A 21,883-nucleotide genomic window follows, 5' to 3' on the forward strand; every position below is an offset into this window, starting at 1 on the left:
ACTATTACGCAGCACATTTGCAATATGCTGCCAAGTGGATGACGGACACTGATAACTGGGAGAAGAGGATGTATACAGGACTGTGCGACGGGCGGTCATTGGTGCACATACTAATGTCGAGGGTAGATGTGACCCAGCTGCGCCCTACCTGATCAAGACCACCGCCGGGATTTGGGAGCAGGTAGTTAAACATGTACTCAGACAAGCCCCTTTTAATAGGGAATTGAAGTTGTGGGACTTGGCCCCTTTTCGGGATATGGAGAAGCTAATGTCGGTAGAGGCGTGGAGGCTAGGAGGTTGTGAGTTGGCAGGGGACCTCTACCCTAATGAAGAGTTTCTCTATTTCACTGACGCTTGAGGTGCGACTGATCTGGGTCCTAGACAATTTCTGCAATATGCGAAAATCGAGAATGTGGCGCGTGAGATTTGAAATGGGTTGTCCGGTCCCTGATGCCTTATCGGTGATGAACGGACTGATTAATTGGGGTGAGGGGACGCATTTGATTGCCCGGTTTTATAAAGCACTGCGGGTGGATCAACCAGGTGTGGTCAGTGTGGGGCGTAAGGCTTGGGAGTCTGACCTGGGGGAGCCCATAGCGGATGCTGATTGGGATTTGGCTCTTTCTTTGGTGCGTACGGTGTCATGTAACCACAGGTTTAAGCTGCTACACTTTAATTTTGCGCATAGAACGTATTTCACGCCCAGTTGGCTAAACAGGATTGACCCGAACCGTAGAGCGTGCTGTCCTAGATGTGGTAAGTTTGGTGTTTCCATACATCATTTGACTTGGACCTGTGGGGCAGTGTATGACAGAAAGTCGTAGCAGCGATTGAGTTAAGGGCAGCGCCGTTGACCTGTGTTTTGGGAGTAGTGCGGAGGCCGCGCGGTCAGGGGGTTCCATACAAACTGGCACAGCTTGCGCTGGTGCTTGCCATCTAGAGTAGCAACTGGTTGGATGGGCTTCCGGAGCCTGGCAGTCCCCAGCAGGCTAAGGGTTTTGCGGGAATGGGGTGCAGCTGAGGAGCAGCATATGTGCTTGACAAGAAGAGATGAGAAGGCACTCGCTGATGTAGCAGCTTGGGGGACTTTGTTGGAATGGTTCACGGAAGGGGAAGACACGAGATCTGTAAGCAGCGTGGAGAACGAGGGGGGTGGGGACACTCGCTGAGTACTCTGCACAGGGGGCGGCCAACTATGGTGTCAACACGTTCCTATTTGCATAAGCTATTTAATGATTGGTCTCATAATGTCTTGGGTAGGGATGGAGGGACCGCGGGCTAAGCCCGTACGGAGGTAGTGCCTCCTACAGGAATTTAATCCAGTGGTGATTAGCCCTGATACTTCTCTGTAATGATGATGTATTGTCTTGCTATTATCTGCACTGTACGCATGTTCTTGTTGGTTGATTTCAATGAAACTCAATAAAAACAGTTAAAAAAAAAAAATTACAGATCCAGGGTACACTTTCTACCATATACTACGGATGTATAGATAACTTAAATATATCAATTAGGGATATGGCAATTTCATTATGTTGAAAGGGGGATCAAGGGTCATTATACCTCTGATTAGCAGGGGTAACGAGTTCAGATTTCAACAGCCAGTCAACGTAAAAAAGCTGGTGGTACACCACATACAAGATCATAATTTTCAACAAAGTCTTATTAGTATGCTACTGCAGTAATCACCCTTTTTCAGGACTAGAAGGTTTATGAAGCTTTGTTAATGTGGAAGGGGAGAAATGGGCAAAGGCTTCACTTATTAAATAATTCTATTCTGGCTAATGTGGTGGTGATGAATGACACCAGCCTAATGCTCTTAGCTCTTAATGAATCACACTGGGGTTCAGGGGGGGAAAAGAATGGCAGAAGTAAGGCTCCATCTTTAAAGAGCTAAATATCAGTGAACAAAGAGGCATTGACAGTTGAATCTCAGCAAGGCTATGCCAACTTTAAAATGCTGTGAAAAAGAAAAGGAGGAGGAAAATGTTTTTGTGGGATCTGCGTAATAATGATATGCATGGGTAAATCAGGAGAGGATATCAATCGATAGCAGGATTTATGGGCGAAGTGTTGAGAAGGGGGACCTAGAATGAGGGATTGTATAGCTAGGAAGACAAGTAAGTACTATACCAATAATGCTGATAGAGGCAAGGGTATTTATCTAAGCCAGATTGTCAGCAATATCGAATTCTCAGAAAGGTGAAGGGGACGCAACTCTCAAAGTTGCTATTCTTTGCAGAGATTATGGCTGTCTCAATTGAGTACAGTTAGCAGAAGCAGTTCAGCATTGGAATGAGCAGGTGAGACGATGCTAGTGAGACTGTTAAAAGCGGTGTTCTGGAGCCTTAGAGAAAAAGAGGTGGAGGAACAGTGGGTGGAGTATTTAGAGGAGTTTTATGTAGGATATTGAAAGCGCGGTGGGGCTGGCTGCGGCATGGTGGGGGGAACTGGGAAATAATAAGTGTACTGTGTGTGTGTTCCTTATTGAGGCAATTTTGGGGAAACAAGTATAATAGCTTTGAGATCTAACACAAGTGGCAATTGTCCATTGTATGGACGAGGTAGAGAAGTGAGTTAATTAACTAGGAAATGGTCTGGAGAGAGAGAGAAGAGGCTTAAAAAATGCAGATTTGTCTTTCCAAGCTGATGGTTTAACTCCACTTGTGGAAGCAGAAATGCATGCCTGTTGTGAGTGCAAGGAAGGAGAGATGCTCCATAACTACGGACGATGCATTGAGGGGTTAAACGTACAGAAAATACAATAGTAAGCGAACACAGAAAGTAGTATCTAATTAAAGTCAACAAATATTATTGTGCGCATAGTCAATCCATTAGATCTTTTTGGATGTGAAATATTATTAGCTGTGCTGAGGCTTGGATATTGATATTGTGGTGGATATTAGCATGAGGGAAGAGAACTGCTGTTTTAACAGGTCTGGTGAGTGTGTGATAAGTCACCAGTAAGGTACATCTTTAAAGTACGGCTCAAGCCTAGAAATATGTGGAAGAAGAGTCTAAGATTGTGTGATGGTTTTTTCAAACTCTACTGCAGTTGTAATGGGGGGTTATGTTAGCATTAGATGAAGTATGAATGGAGTAAATAACGTAGTTGTGATGTATCAGAGATAGGGTAGGCGGGTAGAAACCGGAGACAATAATGAAAATTCAGGATCCCCCACCTCAGAGTGCTGCACTGGCCCAGCGGCCAAAGGTAGTATGGTCCATGTAAAGGAAAGCAGGCAAGGCTGTTTCCTGCAGCAACTTCGATACAGGCATCGAGAAAGCAAAACTGTTCATAATAAATGCAGCATTCCACAAGATCCACAGAAGTGTCTCCATGAATGGTTAGATCGTAATGGTTTGTTGAATAGAAATTTAGGCTCTCATTATGACATTAGCGGTAAATGCAACCTACTGCCACAGCCGCCAACATACCGTCGCCGTGGCTACCAGCCGCCAACCGCATTATGACCGTAGACGGAACACAACCAGAAGGCTGGCGGAATTCCGTTGACAGTCATGGCGGCAAACGGTGGTAAGGTGGCGCTGCTGTTGCCAGCAAAACACCGCCTACCATATCACAGGATACGGCCTGGCGGTGTTTTGCTGGCAGACGCTGCTGCTGGCAGTAGCGCTGCGTCCAGTCTCCTGCCGAAGGACCCCGACAGGAGATGGGGGTGGGAGGTGGTGTGTGCGTGTGTGGTGGTGTTGTGTGTGTGTGGGGGTGTGTGTCTGTATGCGTGCATGCGGGTGTGAGTCACGTGGAATGCGCGCATGAATGACTGACTGAGTGTATGTTGTGAATGCATGTGTGCGACAACGTATGTTAGTGTGTGTTGCGGTGTGTGGGTATATATGTGTGCATGCGTGGGTGGATGTGGGTATGCGTGTGTGTATGAGTGCGTATGTGTGCACGTGTGGGTGTGTATATGTGGAGTGGTGGGAGAGGACTCTGGGGGGGGTGGAGGGTGAGACCCCTATCAGTGATAGTGCCTACTTCCATGGTTTTCATGGCGGTACGATTGCCACGAAAACGATGGGGTTAGGCGGGGTCATCATTTGGGAAAAGGTACCACCAGCCTGTTGGCAGTACCCTTTCCCCAAATTACCGCCGTCCGCCAGGGTCGTAATGTCCCTCTTAGAACGGTATGAATATGGTCATGCTTGCAAATGAGCGGAATAATGATAAGATGTATGGGAAATTGGTTCTGCCCAAGGAGGATAGAAAGCTTGGGTAAGAAGAAGCAGACAAGTGTGACTAGTGTAAATGCTCAGCCATTTTTTTTTGGGTGGGGACGATGGGATGAAGAATCAATTCACAAGTTACACATGTTCAGTTTAACAAATAAAAGTGGTTCCGAGTATTTGCAGTAGACACTGGTTGAATTGCGCATGCACAGCAACAGAATTTGCAGTGCTCAAGAGTTGGATTGCTGTTATGGTATTGACAAGAGGTAATGGTTGTAGGTGTGTATAGAGGCCCAACTGCTCCGCTCATTCAATATTAGACCACCAATGTTTTTGAAGGTAGTGAAAATATTGTGACTAGATAGGAATTTTCATATGTATTTTCTACAGTGATGATTCACAAAGAGAAAACGCCTGAAGAAACTGCAGAGATGAATCAATTTTAGCAGTGAGCCAGCAAAGTTCCAAAGTGAGCAAAAAAAAAAATTAAAAAGCAGAAAATACATACCAGAGCGGTCTTCAGCGCTGGGACTAGCTTAGGTAATAAAGGAATGGCTTTCTGTTCCGCTCTGTCTACCAACAGCAATTCCTTGAACCCTTCCTTTGACACAAACGTGTATGGATGTTTTGTTTCTCTTAGACCCTTGTTAAAATAGATTAATATTAGTCAAATGCAAACACCAATCAACCTACTGCATGCAGTACAAGTTTCTATTTACAATAAACGTTTTAATATGAAACTTAAGTCTGATCACAATGCAATACGTTAAAAAAAAAATACAATGTAAAGGAAAAAAAGATTTTTTTTTTTAATTTGCCGCACCAGGCTACCAAGATGCTGAGTGAATTACAATTTACTGGATAATACATTCAAATTCAGAAATATATATTTTAAAATGAGTTTACATATTTGTTTCAATCAAATCAAAAATATAATACCTAAGAAAAGTTACTTACTTGTCGTCCCAGTTCTGCATCTTACTAATCTTCATTGAGGTCATGAATATTATAATAATTGCCTACTGCATGCATTTTTCAAAGCTGTATTGTCAATTAACTTAGACACACATGGTGTTTGTGTCCTTATGATAAGCAGCATCGTTTAGGAGCCTATCAAATGTTACATTTTACACATAGTATAGTTGCTAAATGGATAGGAGCTTGGTTTACTTTATTTTCTTGAACAGCTAATACTGGGAAAAGCTAAAGCTTACTCTACTACAGGTAAATCAGCCAGTGCAGCATGAACTACTATTGTATCAACTGTTGACATTTCTAAAACAACAACTTGGAAATCTGTATCTACAGTATATTCATGAGATACAATTGTCGAGGTTCAGTTAAGCTGAGCAAAATTAGGCCAGGAAACCGAATGAAATCTCTTAAACTATGTAAAACACTAAGGCCCTCATCACGTCCCTGGCGGACGGCAGTATTTTGGAGAAAGGTACTGCCAACAGGCTGGCAGTACCTTTCCCCAAAATATGACATTGGCGTTTTGGCTCAAGCCAAACTGCCAATGTACCACTCCGTCAGCCAGGGCGGTAACAGCCGCCGGGCTGGAGGCTTAGGGCTCCAGCCAGGTGGCCGTCACAGTCCCAACCTCAGGATTATGACCCCGCCTACGCCATGGTTTTCGTGGCAATCTTACTGCCACGAAAACCATGGCGGTAGGCACTATCAGTACCAGGGAATTCCTTCCCTGACACTGATAGGGGTCTCCCCCTCCTGACCACCCGACATACACACACCTACACGCACAGACATACAGACGCACACACCTACACCCACATTCACCCACGCATGCATACATTATTTACACCCACAGCAACACACTCTGACATACATACAAGCACACATGCATTCACACCACACAACATACACGCACACTCACACCCATTCATGCACACGCATTCCAAATGCCCAACAACCGCATGCAAGCACACAAAAACATACACCCACACCCCCACACACAAAACACCCCTCACCCCTCTCCCCTGTCGGAGCACCCGACTTACCTGCTTGCAGGGGGTCCTCTGGAAGGAGACGGGATGCAGCGCTGCAGCCAGCAGCGGCGTCCGCCAGCAGAACACTGCCAGGCCATATCATGGGTCATGATACGGTCGGCGGCGGTATCCTGGTGTGGCGCTGCTGCAGGCACTAACGCCACCTTACCGCAATCCGCAGCCCTGACCACAGCCGGAATCCCGCCAGACTTCTTGCGGAATTCCAGCTACAGTCATAATATGGCAGATAGCAGGTAGCCATGGCAACGGTCTTATGCCGGCCGTCGCCATGGCGGTAGGCGGCATTTACCGCCTAGGTCATATTGAGGGCCTAAGCGTTTTCTATGACCCACCTAATGATTCTTTTTTTGCGGCTGTCTTCATTGGGATTTATTAGCTTGTTACTCTATTCTAGTGTTTATGACTATCAATTTCGAGGCTAAGACGCAGAAAAAAAACAAATCGCCTACTTGCGGTCCTTGTTCTGCATTCTAGGAAATCTTCACTGAAGTCATAAATGACCCTCAGCCTGGCCTGGATTAGGCACTGAAATCAACCTATAATATACAACTGGCGTAGACAAAATAAAGAACCGGCTCTGTTCTTACAGTACATCACAGGCAGGGGAAGCTACTGGAACCTTAAAGAGACAGGATGCTTTTCCTCAGCTTTCAATATAAGGCTATCAAGATGCATTTTTTCCTATAGATTACATACTTTTCCTGCTTTTTTGCACATCGGGTGCTGCAATGCAGAATTGAAATAGTCTGCAGTCTGATAGTCCAGGAAAGAAAGGATTCTAAATGTTGCTGCTATAATCATTTGGACAGTGGCAAGTGGGGTGATTAAAAGTCCATACACAATATAGCTAAGAAAAGTGCTCCGTGGTACACACACACACACACACACAGTGGGAAACCATTCTAACATTCATGCCTATTAGTGAAGCACCTACGCTTCAAAACAGTTTGTAACTAGACATACAAACACTCTATTATTAAGAAGCCCAAAGTTCACATCAGTAGAGGATTGCACTGTAATAATCTACAACACCAATACAAAATGCTGTGTCTCTCAGATAAGCTGTGCCTCTTCAGCTTAATGAACACAGTGAATTCCTTTATCAACCACACAGAACTCGCAACCAGGTCAGTCATAAAGAGGGCTTTTATGTGATAACTGAGATAAATTCAGGGACTTTATCATTTAGTGGGATTCAAAATAATTTAGTAAAGGTCTTTCAAGTTTCAGCATATTTTTCCTGTCATAGTCAATTCTCTAAAATCTTTGAGCCACTCAACAATTTTATGTGTATGTGTAGGGGGCTGGAGGGCAAGGGATTGGAGTAAGAGGCAGAGTGCAACTAACTGATTGCTGTTCTTTGCCTAACTACTATCATAGCCAGTAAAGTCACCCTTTCTCTTTTTCTTCATCTTATATTTTGTTTTGAATGTCTAAATATCTAGCAGTAGACCTTTGGACTAAGAAATAATTAGCTTCAGTAACAATATGCAGATGAATACTTAATCTTCTTGCAGATTCCTCACCTTGAGAATATCCTCACCGGCATCAGACTATCTGGAAAATGCTCGCCCTCATTGGTAACTCTCCAGGGTCTCCACACTGCACCCCAGACATAAGTACGCATATACTTAATAGTCATGAACCTGTGAACTCATGTCAGTTACTGAATGTTTTTGCACGCCCTAATGAGGCGTGCAGAAAGGAACCAAGAAAGCATTCTCTATAGTGACAATAACAGAACATACTGCATTTACATACTTTGGGACCTTAACCTATTTAGATTGACTTGGTGAGGAATCCACAGACATTTTAGGTGTCCACCACAAACATTTAAACCAAAGGTAAGCAACTTTTACTTCTGTTTAACACTCCTTCCTGCTGATTTCTCGCCTTGAAATTAGTTCGAAAGCAATACCTGTCAGCTCCTGATGTGGTCTTCCCTCAAACGTGTTTAACTTCAATCCTCCTGTTTTGCTGGAATTCATTTTCCTTGGCCTTAGACTCTATGCATGTTCCCTCTGCTAGCCAATGCTAAAGTGCTTATGCTCCCTGTCCTAAACACGGTAAACATGGTTTACATCTGACTGGCACATTTAATTTACCTATAAGTCCCTAGTAAAGTGGCACTACATATACCCAGGGCCTGTAAATTAAATGCTACTAGTAGCCTTGCAGAAGTTATTGTGCCATACACTATACCCAGGGCTGTAAATTAAATCTTACTAGTGGGAGCGCAGGACTTATTGTGCCATGCACTTAAGTAGACTTTTAAAACATGTTTCAGGCCTGTCATAGCAGCCTATGCAGTTTTAACTGTCAATTTCACTTGGAAAAAAAACTCTTTGCCAGGCCTAAACGTTCCTTTTTAATACATATAAGTCACCCCTAAGGCAGGCCCTGCAGTGTATTAACAGGTCTCGCCTACGTGAGAGGTTTTGGTTTTGCCAATGTATTTTAGCTATGTAATATCCATAAGTGTGGCTATTATTCCACAAGGGCAAAGGTTAGTGGTGGGGTATATAGGTGAGAGTAGTAGAGTGCTTTGACGTGGAGTGACAAAGTAGCTTACAGTGGAGTGGAGGGTTGTACAGTGGAGTGGCATTCAGTGGAATGCCATACAGTAATGTAGACTGGAATGGAGTGATGTAGAGTTTTGTGGCATACAGCGAGTCAGAAAGTGACATGGCATAGAGTGGAGTGGCACAGATTAGATTGGTATACAGTAGTGTGACATACAGTGGGATGGAGCAGAAGGAAGTGCAGTAGACTGGCGTATAGTGGATTGGTGTAGAATACCCTAGAGTGGCACTGTGTAGTGGTGTAAATTGGGTTAGACTGGAGTGCTGTGGCATATAGAGAATTAGGGTAGAGTGGTGTAGAATGATGAAGAGTGACACTGTGCAGAGTGGCACTGAGTGGTGTGGCCAAGAGGCGAGTGGTGTGGTGTACAGTGGAGCTGATTGGCATGGAGTAGAGTGGCACAGTGTAGAATTGTGTGGTGCAGAGTGGGTGTAGTGCAGAGTGGCATATAGTGGAACGGAGTGGTGTAGAGTACAGTGGCGTGGAGTGGAGTAGACTGGAGTAGCTTGGCATTGAGTGAAGTTGCATAGAATTGAGTGATGTTAAGTATCAAGGCATATAATGTAGAGGCATAGAGTGGGTTAGCATGGAGTGGTGTAGAGTTGAGTGGCACAGTGGAGTGGCGTAGATTAAATTAGTATGGAGTGGAGTAGCACAGATTACAGGGACATAGAGTGGAGTGCCATAGAATGACGTAGAGCATTGTAGAGTGGAACGGAGTGGCCTGGACTGGTGTAGGGTGGCATGGCATAGTGTGGCATAGAAAGAGGTGTAGAGTGTAGTGGCATCGAGTGGGGTGGAGTGAAGTGTTGTGGAGAATAGCAGCATAGAGTGGAGTGGCGTACAGTGGGCTGTTGTAGAGTAGAGTGGTTTGGAGTTGAGTGGCAGTATGGAGATTACTTGTAAATAAGAATATCTAATTGAGAGTACTATTGCTGTGTTTGTAATTACTGCAGCAAACGTACTGTAGATCTTCTCTTGCACTGCCTAATGATGGCAATGGAGACAAAGAGGTGCTTGCGGCGGGTCCCCAACCATCCCACCCTCCCTCTTCCCGGAGCAGGGCAGCTTTGCTAACTGCAGGAGGAAGGACACCGACCCGTAGGTTGTGATGCAGGGAACACCAGTTTCAGCAAAAGGATCCAGAAGAGGATCACCAAGAAGGTGGTCAAGATAGAGCAGAATAAGTGTGTGAGTGCATAGCCCTCTTGGAGCAGTGTACAAGCTGACCCTGCAGCTAATACTGCAAATTCAGTGTGCTGCCAGCAGTAGCTGACAGTGCAAGCATTGATTTATTTTGCAGCCGATGAATACGGTCAATCTCACCACTACCAACAACCGCTGTATTTTAGCCTCCTTTCGTTGATCAACATTTAGCTTGTAGCACCCACCCCAAAAAAGATGCTCAGACTACGTAGGCAGCCATACCTCACTGACGCCCCAAACCAACTATGACAACATTGTATGACAAAAGACTAAACCTTTAAGTTGAGTGTTAGTGGCACTTAGCTATAGATTTAAGAAATGTTCCGGCTAACAGTAGTAAGCATGTCTATGTGCATAGTCTGCAATTTTATTAGTTGTTGTTGGTATTTGCAAAGCAAGGCGCCTTAATTAATAGTAAATGCACTTCTTTTACATAGACTTTGAGTTACAATATATTTGCAGTATTCCCAACTAAGGCATTTTTTCTACTTTAGATGCCATTGTGTCTAAACATTGATTGATTGAAGTTTCAGTGTCAAATCAAGCATCCCATTTATTTATTTTTAAAAACCACGTTGACGTAAGCATACGGTCTTAAATGTCAAAATGGCACAAGGAACAATATTACCTAATGAGCTGATGCCACAGAAAAAAATGAGTCAATGCTGCAAAGAGGCAAAGATAAACTCATTTTTAAAAACTTCACTAGCAACTTGTAGCTTCTGTTAATACACAAATGTAGCAAGTGCTTATTTGCAGGACTTACACAGTAGTTTGAAACTATAGCTGTTCTACTGGTTTATAGTCACATTGCTAAAAGCCGCAAGTTTCCAAAATGTATTTATCTGAGCTTGTTGAGGAGTAATGAAGCTTTAAGGGGTAAAGGGCAAAACAGAACGCAAAAATCAAAGGCAGAGATGAAGCAAAATAAAGGTTCCATGTGTTTTAAATATATATAAAGTAGGATAAGAGTCTGTAAGGTAAGTTCTGTTGTGTTAAAGCAATAAGCCGGCGTTAAAGCGCACTAAGGTGTTAGTTGAAGCTCTACGTTCCGAGTTAAGCAATTGTTAGAAATGACAGAATGAGCTTTAAGAAGCAAGACAAAACAATGTGGCAAAAGTGACAGACATTTATTTGCATACCCGTGGTCTTCAACAGTGTTTTTCTGCTTTCTACAGTAGTAATGGTAGGATGCAACATTGTAAAAATGTGCTGAGGCTCATTGTGTTTGTTTTATGCTTTAAAAAGCGAGAAGAGATGGTCTGAGTGGCAAAAGAAGCACACAATAAAGTGGGAGGTGGTGCATGATGGAAGGATAAAGAGGAGAAGCAACAGCAGATAAGTGTGTGGAAAAAACAAGCATTAGCCAATGGCCTTGTGGCAGGAATTCTCTTTACTGTGGTCTTTTAGTGTAAAGAGAAGAAAATAAGTTACTTACCTGAAACTGTAGATCTCCAGTATTGGAATCATTCATAGATTCACATGCTTGAATCATTCCCAGTCATCGAGATGGGAGTCCCCGGTACCTTATAATATCAATGCGATGTAAAATATAATGTAGTAAGGCCCTTAGGCCTTCACTTTTGTAGCATATCTAAGTTTTTAAAAAAAATGAAAAAAGGGACCAAAGATAGACCTCAGTCAATAAGGCTGTGCCTCCCTTTAGAACACTCCTGTGAGAAGCTCCAGTCCCTCAGATTTTCCTAGGCATATGCGCTGGAGGATCAGTGAGAAAGAAAGAAAAGGATCTCACTGATATTAAAACTTAGATATGCTACAAAAGTGAAGGCCTAGGGCCTTACTACATTATATTTTAGGGATAACTGTGAGCTTCTCCGGGGAAAAGGGAGGGTCACATGTGAATCTATGAAAAATTCCATACTGGAGAACTATAGTCACAGGTTGTTATTTTCTTACTCTAGTATTGGAATTGGCATAAATTCACATGCTTGAATCAGGAGTAGCAAGCAATAGTGAAGCACATTGTATTTTGAATATACATTATATAATTGTAAAAATCTATCAATACGCTTGTGTAACGAAACTTTAGATGTTACATATTCATTAATAACTGTATACTAACATATGACATTCTAAAAGAGCACTCTTGAAGGAAACAGAAGGCAATGTGCGGAACACAAACTGGGATGGAGGGAAAATAAAGAACATGATAGCTCACTGTTACTGGAACAGATGTCTTAGCACCGACTGCCCCACTGCCACGTCACCTTGAGGTGTTGCCTCTAAGCAGGAATGCTTTGTAAAAGTGTGTGTAGTCTTCAAGGTGGCTGCTTTGCAAATGTACAGGATGGGCACACCAGCAAACAGCGCTGTAGACACCACTACAGCTCGTGTTGAATGGACATGTATCATTCTCTGCAGAGGCTTCCCTGCAGCTTGGTGGCAGAAATGGATTGAGCTACATATCCATCTAGCAATCCCTTGCTTGAAGAGTTTGTTGGCCTTTCCTAGGAGGCACTGAATGCCACAAAAAGTTGATTGGATCTTCTAAAGTCTTTGGATTCGTCCAGATAAAACTTGAGACACCTTTTGATGTCCAAAGAATGAAGGGTCTGTTCCTCTGGTGTTGTGGGATTTGGAGAAAACGGTTTTAAGACTACTGACTGATTAATGTGAAAGTCTGAAGGGACTTTGGGTATGAACTTTAGATTTGTTCGTAGTATTACTTTGTCTTCTTTAAACTGCAAGAAAGGATCCTGTATGGTGTAGGCTTGGATCTCGCTAACCCTTCTTGCTGAGGTAAGGGCCAGAAGAAGCTCAACCTTCCATGAAAGTAATTTCAACTCCGCTCTGTGTATAGGTTTGAATGGATGTTTCATCAATTGGGATAATACAGTGTTGATTGCCAAGATGGAGGAGGTGGTCTGACTGGTGGAAAAGTTCTTGGATGAACTGTTTGATGATCCTATAAGCCACAAGGACGGAAAGTTTTCTGACCATCTGTAATGTGATATTGTAGCTAGGTGAACCTTAATTGAAACATTGGAGTAGGTATGGAAGAACCTGTTCAGGTGATGATGAGAATGAATGTATTTGACCTTGTTTGCACCAAATGCAAAATCTTTTCCATTTAAGACGGTAAGTCTTGCCTGTACGGTCTGCTCTGGCAAGAATGTCTCTACATTCAGGAGAGAAATCTAAGTGAGCAAACTAATTGTGCTCAGGAGCCTCAGGAGGAAATGAAGAGATGCTGGATCCAGGTGCAGCACTTGGACGTGTCTATGTCGGTCTTTATAGCCTGCAGGACATCATCAAAATGTTTTCCAAAGCGGGCTTCCCTATCAAAAGGAAGATTGAGAACTTTGGTTTGTACCTCATGCCTGAATGAAGTTGCTTGAAGCCAACCCTGTCTTCTAAGAACGGCGGTCCCTGCCAATTGCCGAAAGGCAGTAGTAGCACTGTCCATCGCACCTTTCTGCAAATAACCTCCGCTGAGGTTCTTTCTCCCTCTTGTACAAGTTTCTTTGCCTCTGCTTTGGCATCTCCTGGCAGCTGGTCCAAGAAAGGTGCGATGTCTGCCCATAACTCCCTACCGTACCTGCCTACAACAGCCAAAGAATTTGACTCCTTGACCATAAGAGAAGACATTGAAGAAAAATGTTTTCCGATGTTATCTAATCTTCTTCCTTCTTTGGCGGGGGTGCAGAGATTGGAGCAGATGGGTTCTTGGACCTGCGTTGGGCCGCCTGAGAAATTACTGAGCTCAGTGAAGACTCCCTAGCACGACGTGCGGTAGAAAATCTGAGGGACTGGAACTTCTCACAGGAGTGTTTTAAAGGGAGGTATAGCGTGATTGGCTGAGGTCTATCTTTGGTCTCCTTTTTTAACAGACTTAGATATGATACAAACATAAAGGCCTAAGGGCCCTAATGCATTATATTTTACACTACACCGCTATTATAAGGTACCAGGGAGTCCCATCTCAACGACATTGAATGATTTAAGCATGTGAATCTATGAAAGTTCCACTATTGGAGTAACTATAAACAGTTTGATATGGATCTATAGTTCAGGAGGCAATAGAGTAGACAAGATGAAAAAAGGGAGAAGTTGGTACACTGGTGTATGCTATCTCTTTCATGCTTTTGGGGAAGTACCTAACAAATGCTTCTTAGTTGGTTGGTCTTCGTCGTCCCACTATTTTTGAGGGTTGCAATGCGTGCCTGCAATGAGTTCATGCAGCAGTCTCCCTTGGTCGGAGACTCAGACCCCCCCCTCCTGGATCTTAAAAATAAGAATAGCAAAAATAACAGGAAGGGACTGAGGACTGACACAGACATTCTTACCAGTTAGCAGGCAGCATTTATTTGCCTAAAGCAGCGTCCCAGCCAGACAACTGTCAAATAGAAGACACTGTTTCTCTAGGCAATTTCAGAGCTTCTCTTTTGCCACCTGAATAACTTAATCTGATTTTGAAGGTGGCACATATAGTGACTCTGAGCTGAGCAATGTAATCAGCCCCACGTGAGCACTGTGTCCAACGAATTGTGAATGACTCCATGGTATATGGCTTTGTTTTATGAACAAACGCGAGACCTGGTGGAGGCACTTAGTTAGGAGGTACCAGAGTCAGATCTGTCAAGCCAAAAGGAATGATCTCTCCTACCCTAGGGGTACTGAAGTATTACTAAAGACACCCAACATTGCCAAAAAAGAAGGCCTTAACCTGTGTGGGCTCACCAGGGAGAATAGTGAATTTCAGCCAGTTATTTTCCAGCTTGAAACCCAGGAACTGGGTTGTTTCAAAACGGAAGAAAAGGCTTTCTTCTTCCTAATGTACCTTTTGTGTTTCTTGTGGTAAGGCCTCCTAGGAGACAGACCCCTATCAGGAGATGTACCTGTGGAGGAAGTTGCACATTTGGCATGTCCATGCAGGCCTTGGGCAAAAATAATCTGTCCCTCTGCTCCCTAATGACATGCATGTGTATCAGAGGACACAAACAACTTGTGGCATTGTGGTCAGAGTCAAGAGACAACAGGCAGGCTTGCAGAACATATGCCAGGATTTGAGCCTTATAACTCTTAAAGGAGATATTTAACTAGTTGCTGTTGACACTGAGGACATTTTTGTCAGCTTAGAGAGACAGCTCCAGGCCATTTCAACATGGTGCAGAAAAACAGCAACTAATATCAGCACATATGTTGGTACATATTATACACCATTGTAATCATGTCCAGTGGCAAAGTCAAGGCTAAAGCCGCATTGCGCCTCATGACGGTGCTGGAAAGTTAGTGCTGGGGAAGAAAGTTTTCAGGAACACTATTGCACCTTGGAGGATATTAAGGTGAGGAATCTGAAATATGATGCCGCCATCAGAAATTCAACACAATCACTGAGTAAATTAAACAAAATACTAAAACATTTACAGGAAAAGGACCTAGCTTTTAATTAGGGTAGCTTGGACAATACCTCTGTACTAATAATTAATAGAACTGGGAGGACCAAATCAGGGCTGAGCACAGCGTTCATCAGATTTTGTATACTGTTTCAAAATTGAAGTTTTTAGTCACAAGAGGTAATACAAGCTATTTTATTGTAAAAAGAACACCTGCCTTCTAATAGCATAGGGTAAGATTGCTGTACTCGCCCTTTTAGATTTATTCGTGGTCTTCTGTACTGCTGATAAGAACACCTTCTTGTCACGATTATCATAAGTCCTAAAGATAGTCAAACCAGTTTTTAAACATAGTTCAAGAGTTCATTAGTTGTTTTAAAGGGCTAATATAATCTATACAGAACGATTAGAGTTTAAAATCCCTTTGTTCTAGACCATATTGTTCTTGAAGCCTCTTGAACACCTTCACTCAGAGATCATCAAAGAAGTCTCCTAACCTCTCTATGCCTCTGGAGGCCCATTTTACCATATGAATATCCTTAAATATTTCGGGAAGCGACAGGTTGTTCTTGATTATAGTATAGTAATTAAATCTTCCAAGCCCATTCATTATACGCCATGACCGGCAACATTTATAAGCCGCCTCTAAAACCTTGTATCGAGCTTTCTTATAGTACCCAGCTTCGAGGAAGGTTAACAGACATCCATTAGCGGCCGATCCTACGAGCAGCTCGTAGATATTGGGACCGTCCTCCACCTCACTCTCCCCAGCCCTTCCCCCCATAATGGGCGCATATATTGAAAAGCTGCTGCCGTTTGATGTAATTTTATATTCGGTAGGGACCACCCCCCCTTTTCCCGAGGTAAAGACATAAATTTACCCGCTCTTCTGCACTTGACATATGCCCAAATAAATCTCATGACTACCCGCTCCATATCCTTAAACCGAGAGTTTGTAAAGTTCAATGGTACGGCACAGAAAATATACAATAGTTTTGGGAGGAGAATCATTTTAACCATATTGCACCTCCCCATTATAGTCATATGCAAATTGTTCCATCTATGCATATCGTTTTTGGTCTTCGTAAGTATTGGGTCTAAGTTCAGGTTGATAATTTCTCCTACTCTTGGTGTAATATCAATATCCAAGTAGACCGCATGATCCACCCTCCGATTGTCCTGAGAATTCGTATATTGGTTAGCCAGCAACTGTGTTTTAGTTCTATTTAGCAGATACCCAGAGAACATTCCAAACTTACTCGTCACCTCTTCAATTTCTTTCAATGCTAGATCCGGGTTAGAAGTTATAATGGCTATATCATCCGCATACGCTAAAACTTTTGTATCCCCATCCATGCCTACACACCGGCGAGATCTTGCTATTCCCTTCGAGCTGTCTGAGCAGGGGATCTTTATATAGAGCAAACAACAAAGGGGAGCAAGGGCATCCCTGCCTAGTGCCTCACCCTACTTGGATACATTCGGACTGCCCTCCCATTAGTTGTATTCTCACTCCCAGAGACCTGTAAATAGCTTTGATTGCCAGAATGAACTTCTCCCCAAAGCCATAGTTCTCCATAACCTGCCAGAGATATTTCCAATTAACCGGATCAAATGCTTTCTCAGCATCTAACAATGCGACAGCCATGGGCTCCTCCGCAACTTCTGTCGCATCGAAGAGCGTAATAACTCTTCGAATATGTTCAACTGTGTCTCTACCCGGGACAAACCCATATTGTCTAGGTGTTACCAGTTTCTTGATCACCAAAGATAATCGACCAGCAAGTATTTTTGAATAGATTTTAGCATCGCTATTGATTAATGTTATCGGCCGGTAAGAAGCCGGGCTCTGTGGAGCCTTCCCTTTCTTCACAAAAACTACTATGTTGGCCATTCCCCATGATGGCGGGATTTCTCCACCACTCTGTACCTGAATAAATAACTCTATCATCAAAGGAAGTAACAATGTTTTAAAGATTTTATAGAACTGTAGGGGGGATCGCATCAGGGCCAGAGGCTTTCCCAGTGGCGAGTTCACTTAATGCCTTATCTATTTCTAAACTATCAATCTGTCCCTCCAGTTGCGAATGATCCTCCTCTAATACTTTATTAAACTTAATGGAGCTTAGAAATTCTTGCATCTCTGTAGCTAAAAATCCAGATGTATTGCTATAAAGCTCCATATAGTATCTCTGGAACACCTTCCTGATTCCATCTGCATCTGACACTATTTGTCCTTGCTGATCCCTAATCTCTCTGATGACCCCATCTGCTGCTTTATGCCTTGCCCTTACTGCTAGCAGCTGCCCGGTTCTTTCTCCAAACTCATACCCTTCAGAGTGTTGCACAAGATATTTTTCCGCTATTCTTTTTGCAGTGACCTCGTTTATTGCTGCCGTTGCTATAGCAATCTGCTCCTGAATTTTGTTCATATCCTCCCCCTTTTCTATAGTTGTAATCCGCTGTCTTTCTGCATCTCTGAGTTTCATACGCAAGTCCCTTACTCTGCTTTGGATGCTTTTTTGTTTCTTAAGGCTAAAGCTCAAGGTTTCCCCCCGTTCTCCAGCTTTCAAGGCATCCCAGACTATCTCTATAGGGGCAGACCCCAGATTAATCTCTAAGAATACAACTGTCCAGTTCTTCATGTAATTACAGTATTCAGAATCCTTAAGGAGCCATCTTTCAAAGGTCCACCTCCTGGCTTTATACTCAAGACCATCTAGCTTCAGGTCAAATACCAATGGGTTATGATCTGACATAATCTGTGGGAATAATTCCATACTAGCATGCGTTAACAATTCGGGGGATGTCAAGAAAAAATCTAGTCGAGCCAATTTTGCATGAGGGGCAGAGAAATAGGTGTACCCAGGATCTGAGTCGCAAAGCTTGACCCAAGCATCTACCAATCCTAACTCCTTCTGAATACCGACCATTGCCTTGAATACACAAGGCTTGCATCCCTGATATTTCTTAACTACGGGCACTAATAGATCCTGCAATCCATCCCAGGAGCCATTAAAATTGAAATCCCCACATAGAATATACGGGGGAGGCCAGCCGGTTAATTCTATAGCTAAAGTATCCATTACTACCGGATCGTCGGTTACTGCCTCATATACAGAGCATTATGTAAAACATCCTTTACCATAGGAGCACTCTACAATTGCCCATCTCCCATTCCTGTCAGCCTTCTGTCTAGCAAATTTTAATCTATTACTCCGATCCAATATTGCTACCCCTTTAGTTTTCACATCTTGTTCTGAGCACACTATCATTCTCATACCAAGTGATCCTAAAATGCTGCGGTTCTTAAATTCCACATGTGTCTCTTGTAGGCAGTAGATATACACCCTAAGAGTTTTCAGGTCTTCCATAACTTTTCTTCTTTTGCAGGGATCATTTAATCCACAAATATTAATAGAAGCTATTCAGAGTCTAGTCATTTCTATCCCCCCCTTTTTTTTTTCCCCGCCCCCTTTCCCGCCTTTTTCTCTCTCCCATTCTTCATTTGCTTTCCATCCTGGCTGTATAAAATCTCTTGTGTCTTAAATATACCTCCCTTCTCCTTTCCCTCTCTTATCCTTATACTTCTCTTAATTCTCTTTATCCCTTCCTTTCCCGTTTTTCCCCCTTCCCCCCGGACCCTCTTCCACCCTCTTCCCCCCTCTTCCCCACACCACTCCCATCCACCCCCCCAGACCCCCACTAGGGCTGGTTGGGATCCCCCTCTCCCAACCCCCCCCCCTTCCTGTTAAGCAATCAGATCACCTTTGGTCCGAATGTTGGCGTTGTGTAGATGTGGGGTGCCCGCCCACCACCGGGTTCACTTGACATCTTTAACCCAAATGATGTTAACCCCATCAAATATTCCTTTGCTTGGATCTCTGACGTAAACCATCTCTTTCCCATTCATAATCGTTTTTTGGCGAGCGGGGGCTATCAGATAGGCTTCCCCTCCCTTGTCCAAAAACGGTTTGATCAGCTGTCGGAGCCTCCATCTGCGTTCCACAGTTGTATGGCAGAAACCCGGTCGAGTAAAAAAAAGTGACTCCTTCTATGCTACGTGGGGCATTAGGACGAGATTTGTCAAAAATAGCTTGCCGTAGCAAATAATTGCCAAAAAGACCAGGATAGCTCTAGGATATTTTGGGTCTGCTGGGTGTGATCCCTCCCTCTGAGTTGCCGGAAACCTGTGAACACGCTGAATCTCATTATCCCAGTCCCAGTTGCTCAGTTCGGGAAAAGCCCCCTGCAGTAGCTTAATCATGTAAGCCCGAATGTCGCTCCCTTCCAACCCTTTATTTATGTCCAAAAAGCGCAGATTATTTCTTCTCTGTCGGTTCTCGTAATCTTCCAGTTTCCACATTATGTCAGTCAGTTGACCCTCCTGCGTAGCGTTCTGTTGTTTCAGGATATCGACATCCTCTTCGACTGCCACCATTCTCTCATCCATTGAGCATAATTTAGCTTCAATCTCGGTGCATGACTGTTACTTTGCGAACTGTTCCTTGCAACCGCTTTGTAGCTACCCTGGCGCGGCGATTTTCAATCCGAGTTTCTGTTTGAAGTTCTTTAATCGAATTGTATATTGATTGCAACATCCCAGAATCAGTGCCCACCATACATGCACCGCTTATTGCACCCCGGCACTTCCTTCCATGTTGTTGTCCGTCAGCTGTTGACCACTCGTGGCAGATATGTCTGTTGTATCTGTTAGTCTAATGCCAGAGTAGTCCCATTTTAAAGTCTTACTGCCACTTGATGTAGAGAATTCAATGCCCTCCTGTGAGCCAGACCTTATTTTTGTGCACTTACGCTGCCGCAGCGCCTGCCGTACTGTGGGTTCGTTACTTGATGATATGTTTCCCGTCTCAGAGGATATACTGCTACCAGATTCGCTGAGGCTATGCTCACCACTGCTGAGATCGGATTCCTCTGTCAGAGAATAAAATTCATCCCCGCTGTCTTTTGCCCAATCCAAAGTTTTTGTCTCTTTTTAGTTTTCCTAGTCCCGTCCTCCTGGTTTTAGCAATGTGTTTTGCCCAGCTTCGGTACCCAGTGTAGCATTTATGTTGCTTTCATCCTCTACTCACGTTAAGTTCCCGGGCTGCTGCGCTTGAGGCCACTCCTTAAGAGTGGGGGAACCCCTTTCCTTCCTTCTTACCGCCACGCAGTTATCTAGGCCCACTGATAGACCATCAGTGCATTGTGCAGCTGTTATAGAGGGTTCCTTAATTTTCGTAGAATTCTTCTCGCATAGGGCACCCAAGGGTATAGTTTCTGTTACAAACTGACTATCTCCGGAGGGGGGGTTGTATGCGTAGTACCACTTTTTTGCATCCCTCCTGCAAGAAAAGACGTAATAGTGGGCTGGCTTTTGCTTTTCCCCCTAACCTCCAAAAGGGGGGTGATGTTGTCGTCGGTCTTGGCATCTTTCCCTAGGCCGGTTGTATTTCTCCCAGTTTGTCTGGCCATTGTTGATATGGGACGCCTGTTTGCCCCAGCTGGGTCCCCTTTATCTTTTCCAAGCTGTGAAACTTTAGCTCCGTCCGTCTTATCTCCAGAGTTCCGAACCATTTTAGGTGCCATACTTATTTTCAAAGAGTGAGGGAGTGCCCTCACAAATCCAGCTGGTCCTACTATTGCTGCTATCACATCGTGTATCACTCTTTTAATAACAACCCTTGTAGGCTGGTAAGGGGTGCACAGGAGGTTAGTGATGCCAACCTGAGTAACCAGTAACATTGGAGCCACCCAACACTTGTTAAACTTATAGCCAGTGTAACTTATGAGCTTGAGGAGAGCCTTCTCCAGCAAAGGCCTGCTGATCAGTTAGAATACCCCCACGGCTGCTGTCCCCCTGTTGCAGAAGCGAGCTTTCTGTTTATTATTATTTTTGTTTTCCCCATTTTCTTAGTCTCAGTCTTAAGAATTATAGTATGCTTACAATACTAACTTTTTAGCCTGTTTTTCCTTTAGAATAGTTCCCAAGTTCAAAAGTTCAAAGGTTCAGTAGGGTGAGTGCCCTCAAATCCCTGTGTTTATATCAAAACTGTTGGGGTACCATTAAAAACTGCTAATGCTTTTTTACAGTCTACAGCCAAGCAGATCCAGTCATTTCAGCCACTTCCCCCCTTATCTTACTTGAAGTTTTTTGCAGGCTCGGGGAGAAGAACAAGCAAGGCAGGAGGTATTTCCTCCATTAAGTGCTCCCTCCTTCTCGTGACTTTCCAGGGTTTCCAAAATTAGAGACAGCATGTGTTCGGCATGCGTTCAGCCCCGGAGCGTCCGTTGTTTCTCAGTTGGAGCGTTCTGCTCCAAAAAGAAAGCAGCTCTCTTGTGCCGCTCTCGTGCCATGGGGGTCGCTCCCGATGCCTCCATCCTTCGTCCTCGTCGCCTGGAGCCGCGGCGAAAGAAAAAAACAACAAAAAAACAACGATCCGCGGCCGGAGAGAGCGGCTTCTCTCCGGCCTCTCCGCGACCTGCGCGCCACAAGCTGTCGTCCGATATCCAGGGTGG

At 43.9% G+C, this 21,883-nt stretch overlaps 1 protein-coding gene across 2 annotated transcripts in view; it reads right to left on the reverse strand.

Annotated features, from left to right (window-relative positions):
- The window catches only part of PACRGL (parkin coregulated like), a 157,130-nt gene that overhangs the window by 43,130 nt on the left and 92,117 nt on the right, over window positions 1-21,883 (reverse strand). For both annotated transcript variants that reach the window (XM_069234732.1, XM_069234725.1), the window contains exon 5: window positions 4,700-4,834. In XM_069234732.1, the coding sequence (XP_069090833.1) occupies window positions 4,700-4,834 (135 nt within the window). The remainder of the gene's footprint in view (window positions 1-4,699; window positions 4,835-21,883) is intronic.

Source organism: Pleurodeles waltl, chromosome 1_2 (assembly GCF_031143425.1).
Source record: "Pleurodeles waltl isolate 20211129_DDA chromosome 1_2, aPleWal1.hap1.20221129, whole genome shotgun sequence".
Lineage (NCBI taxonomy): Eukaryota > Metazoa > Chordata > Amphibia > Caudata > Salamandridae > Pleurodeles > Pleurodeles waltl.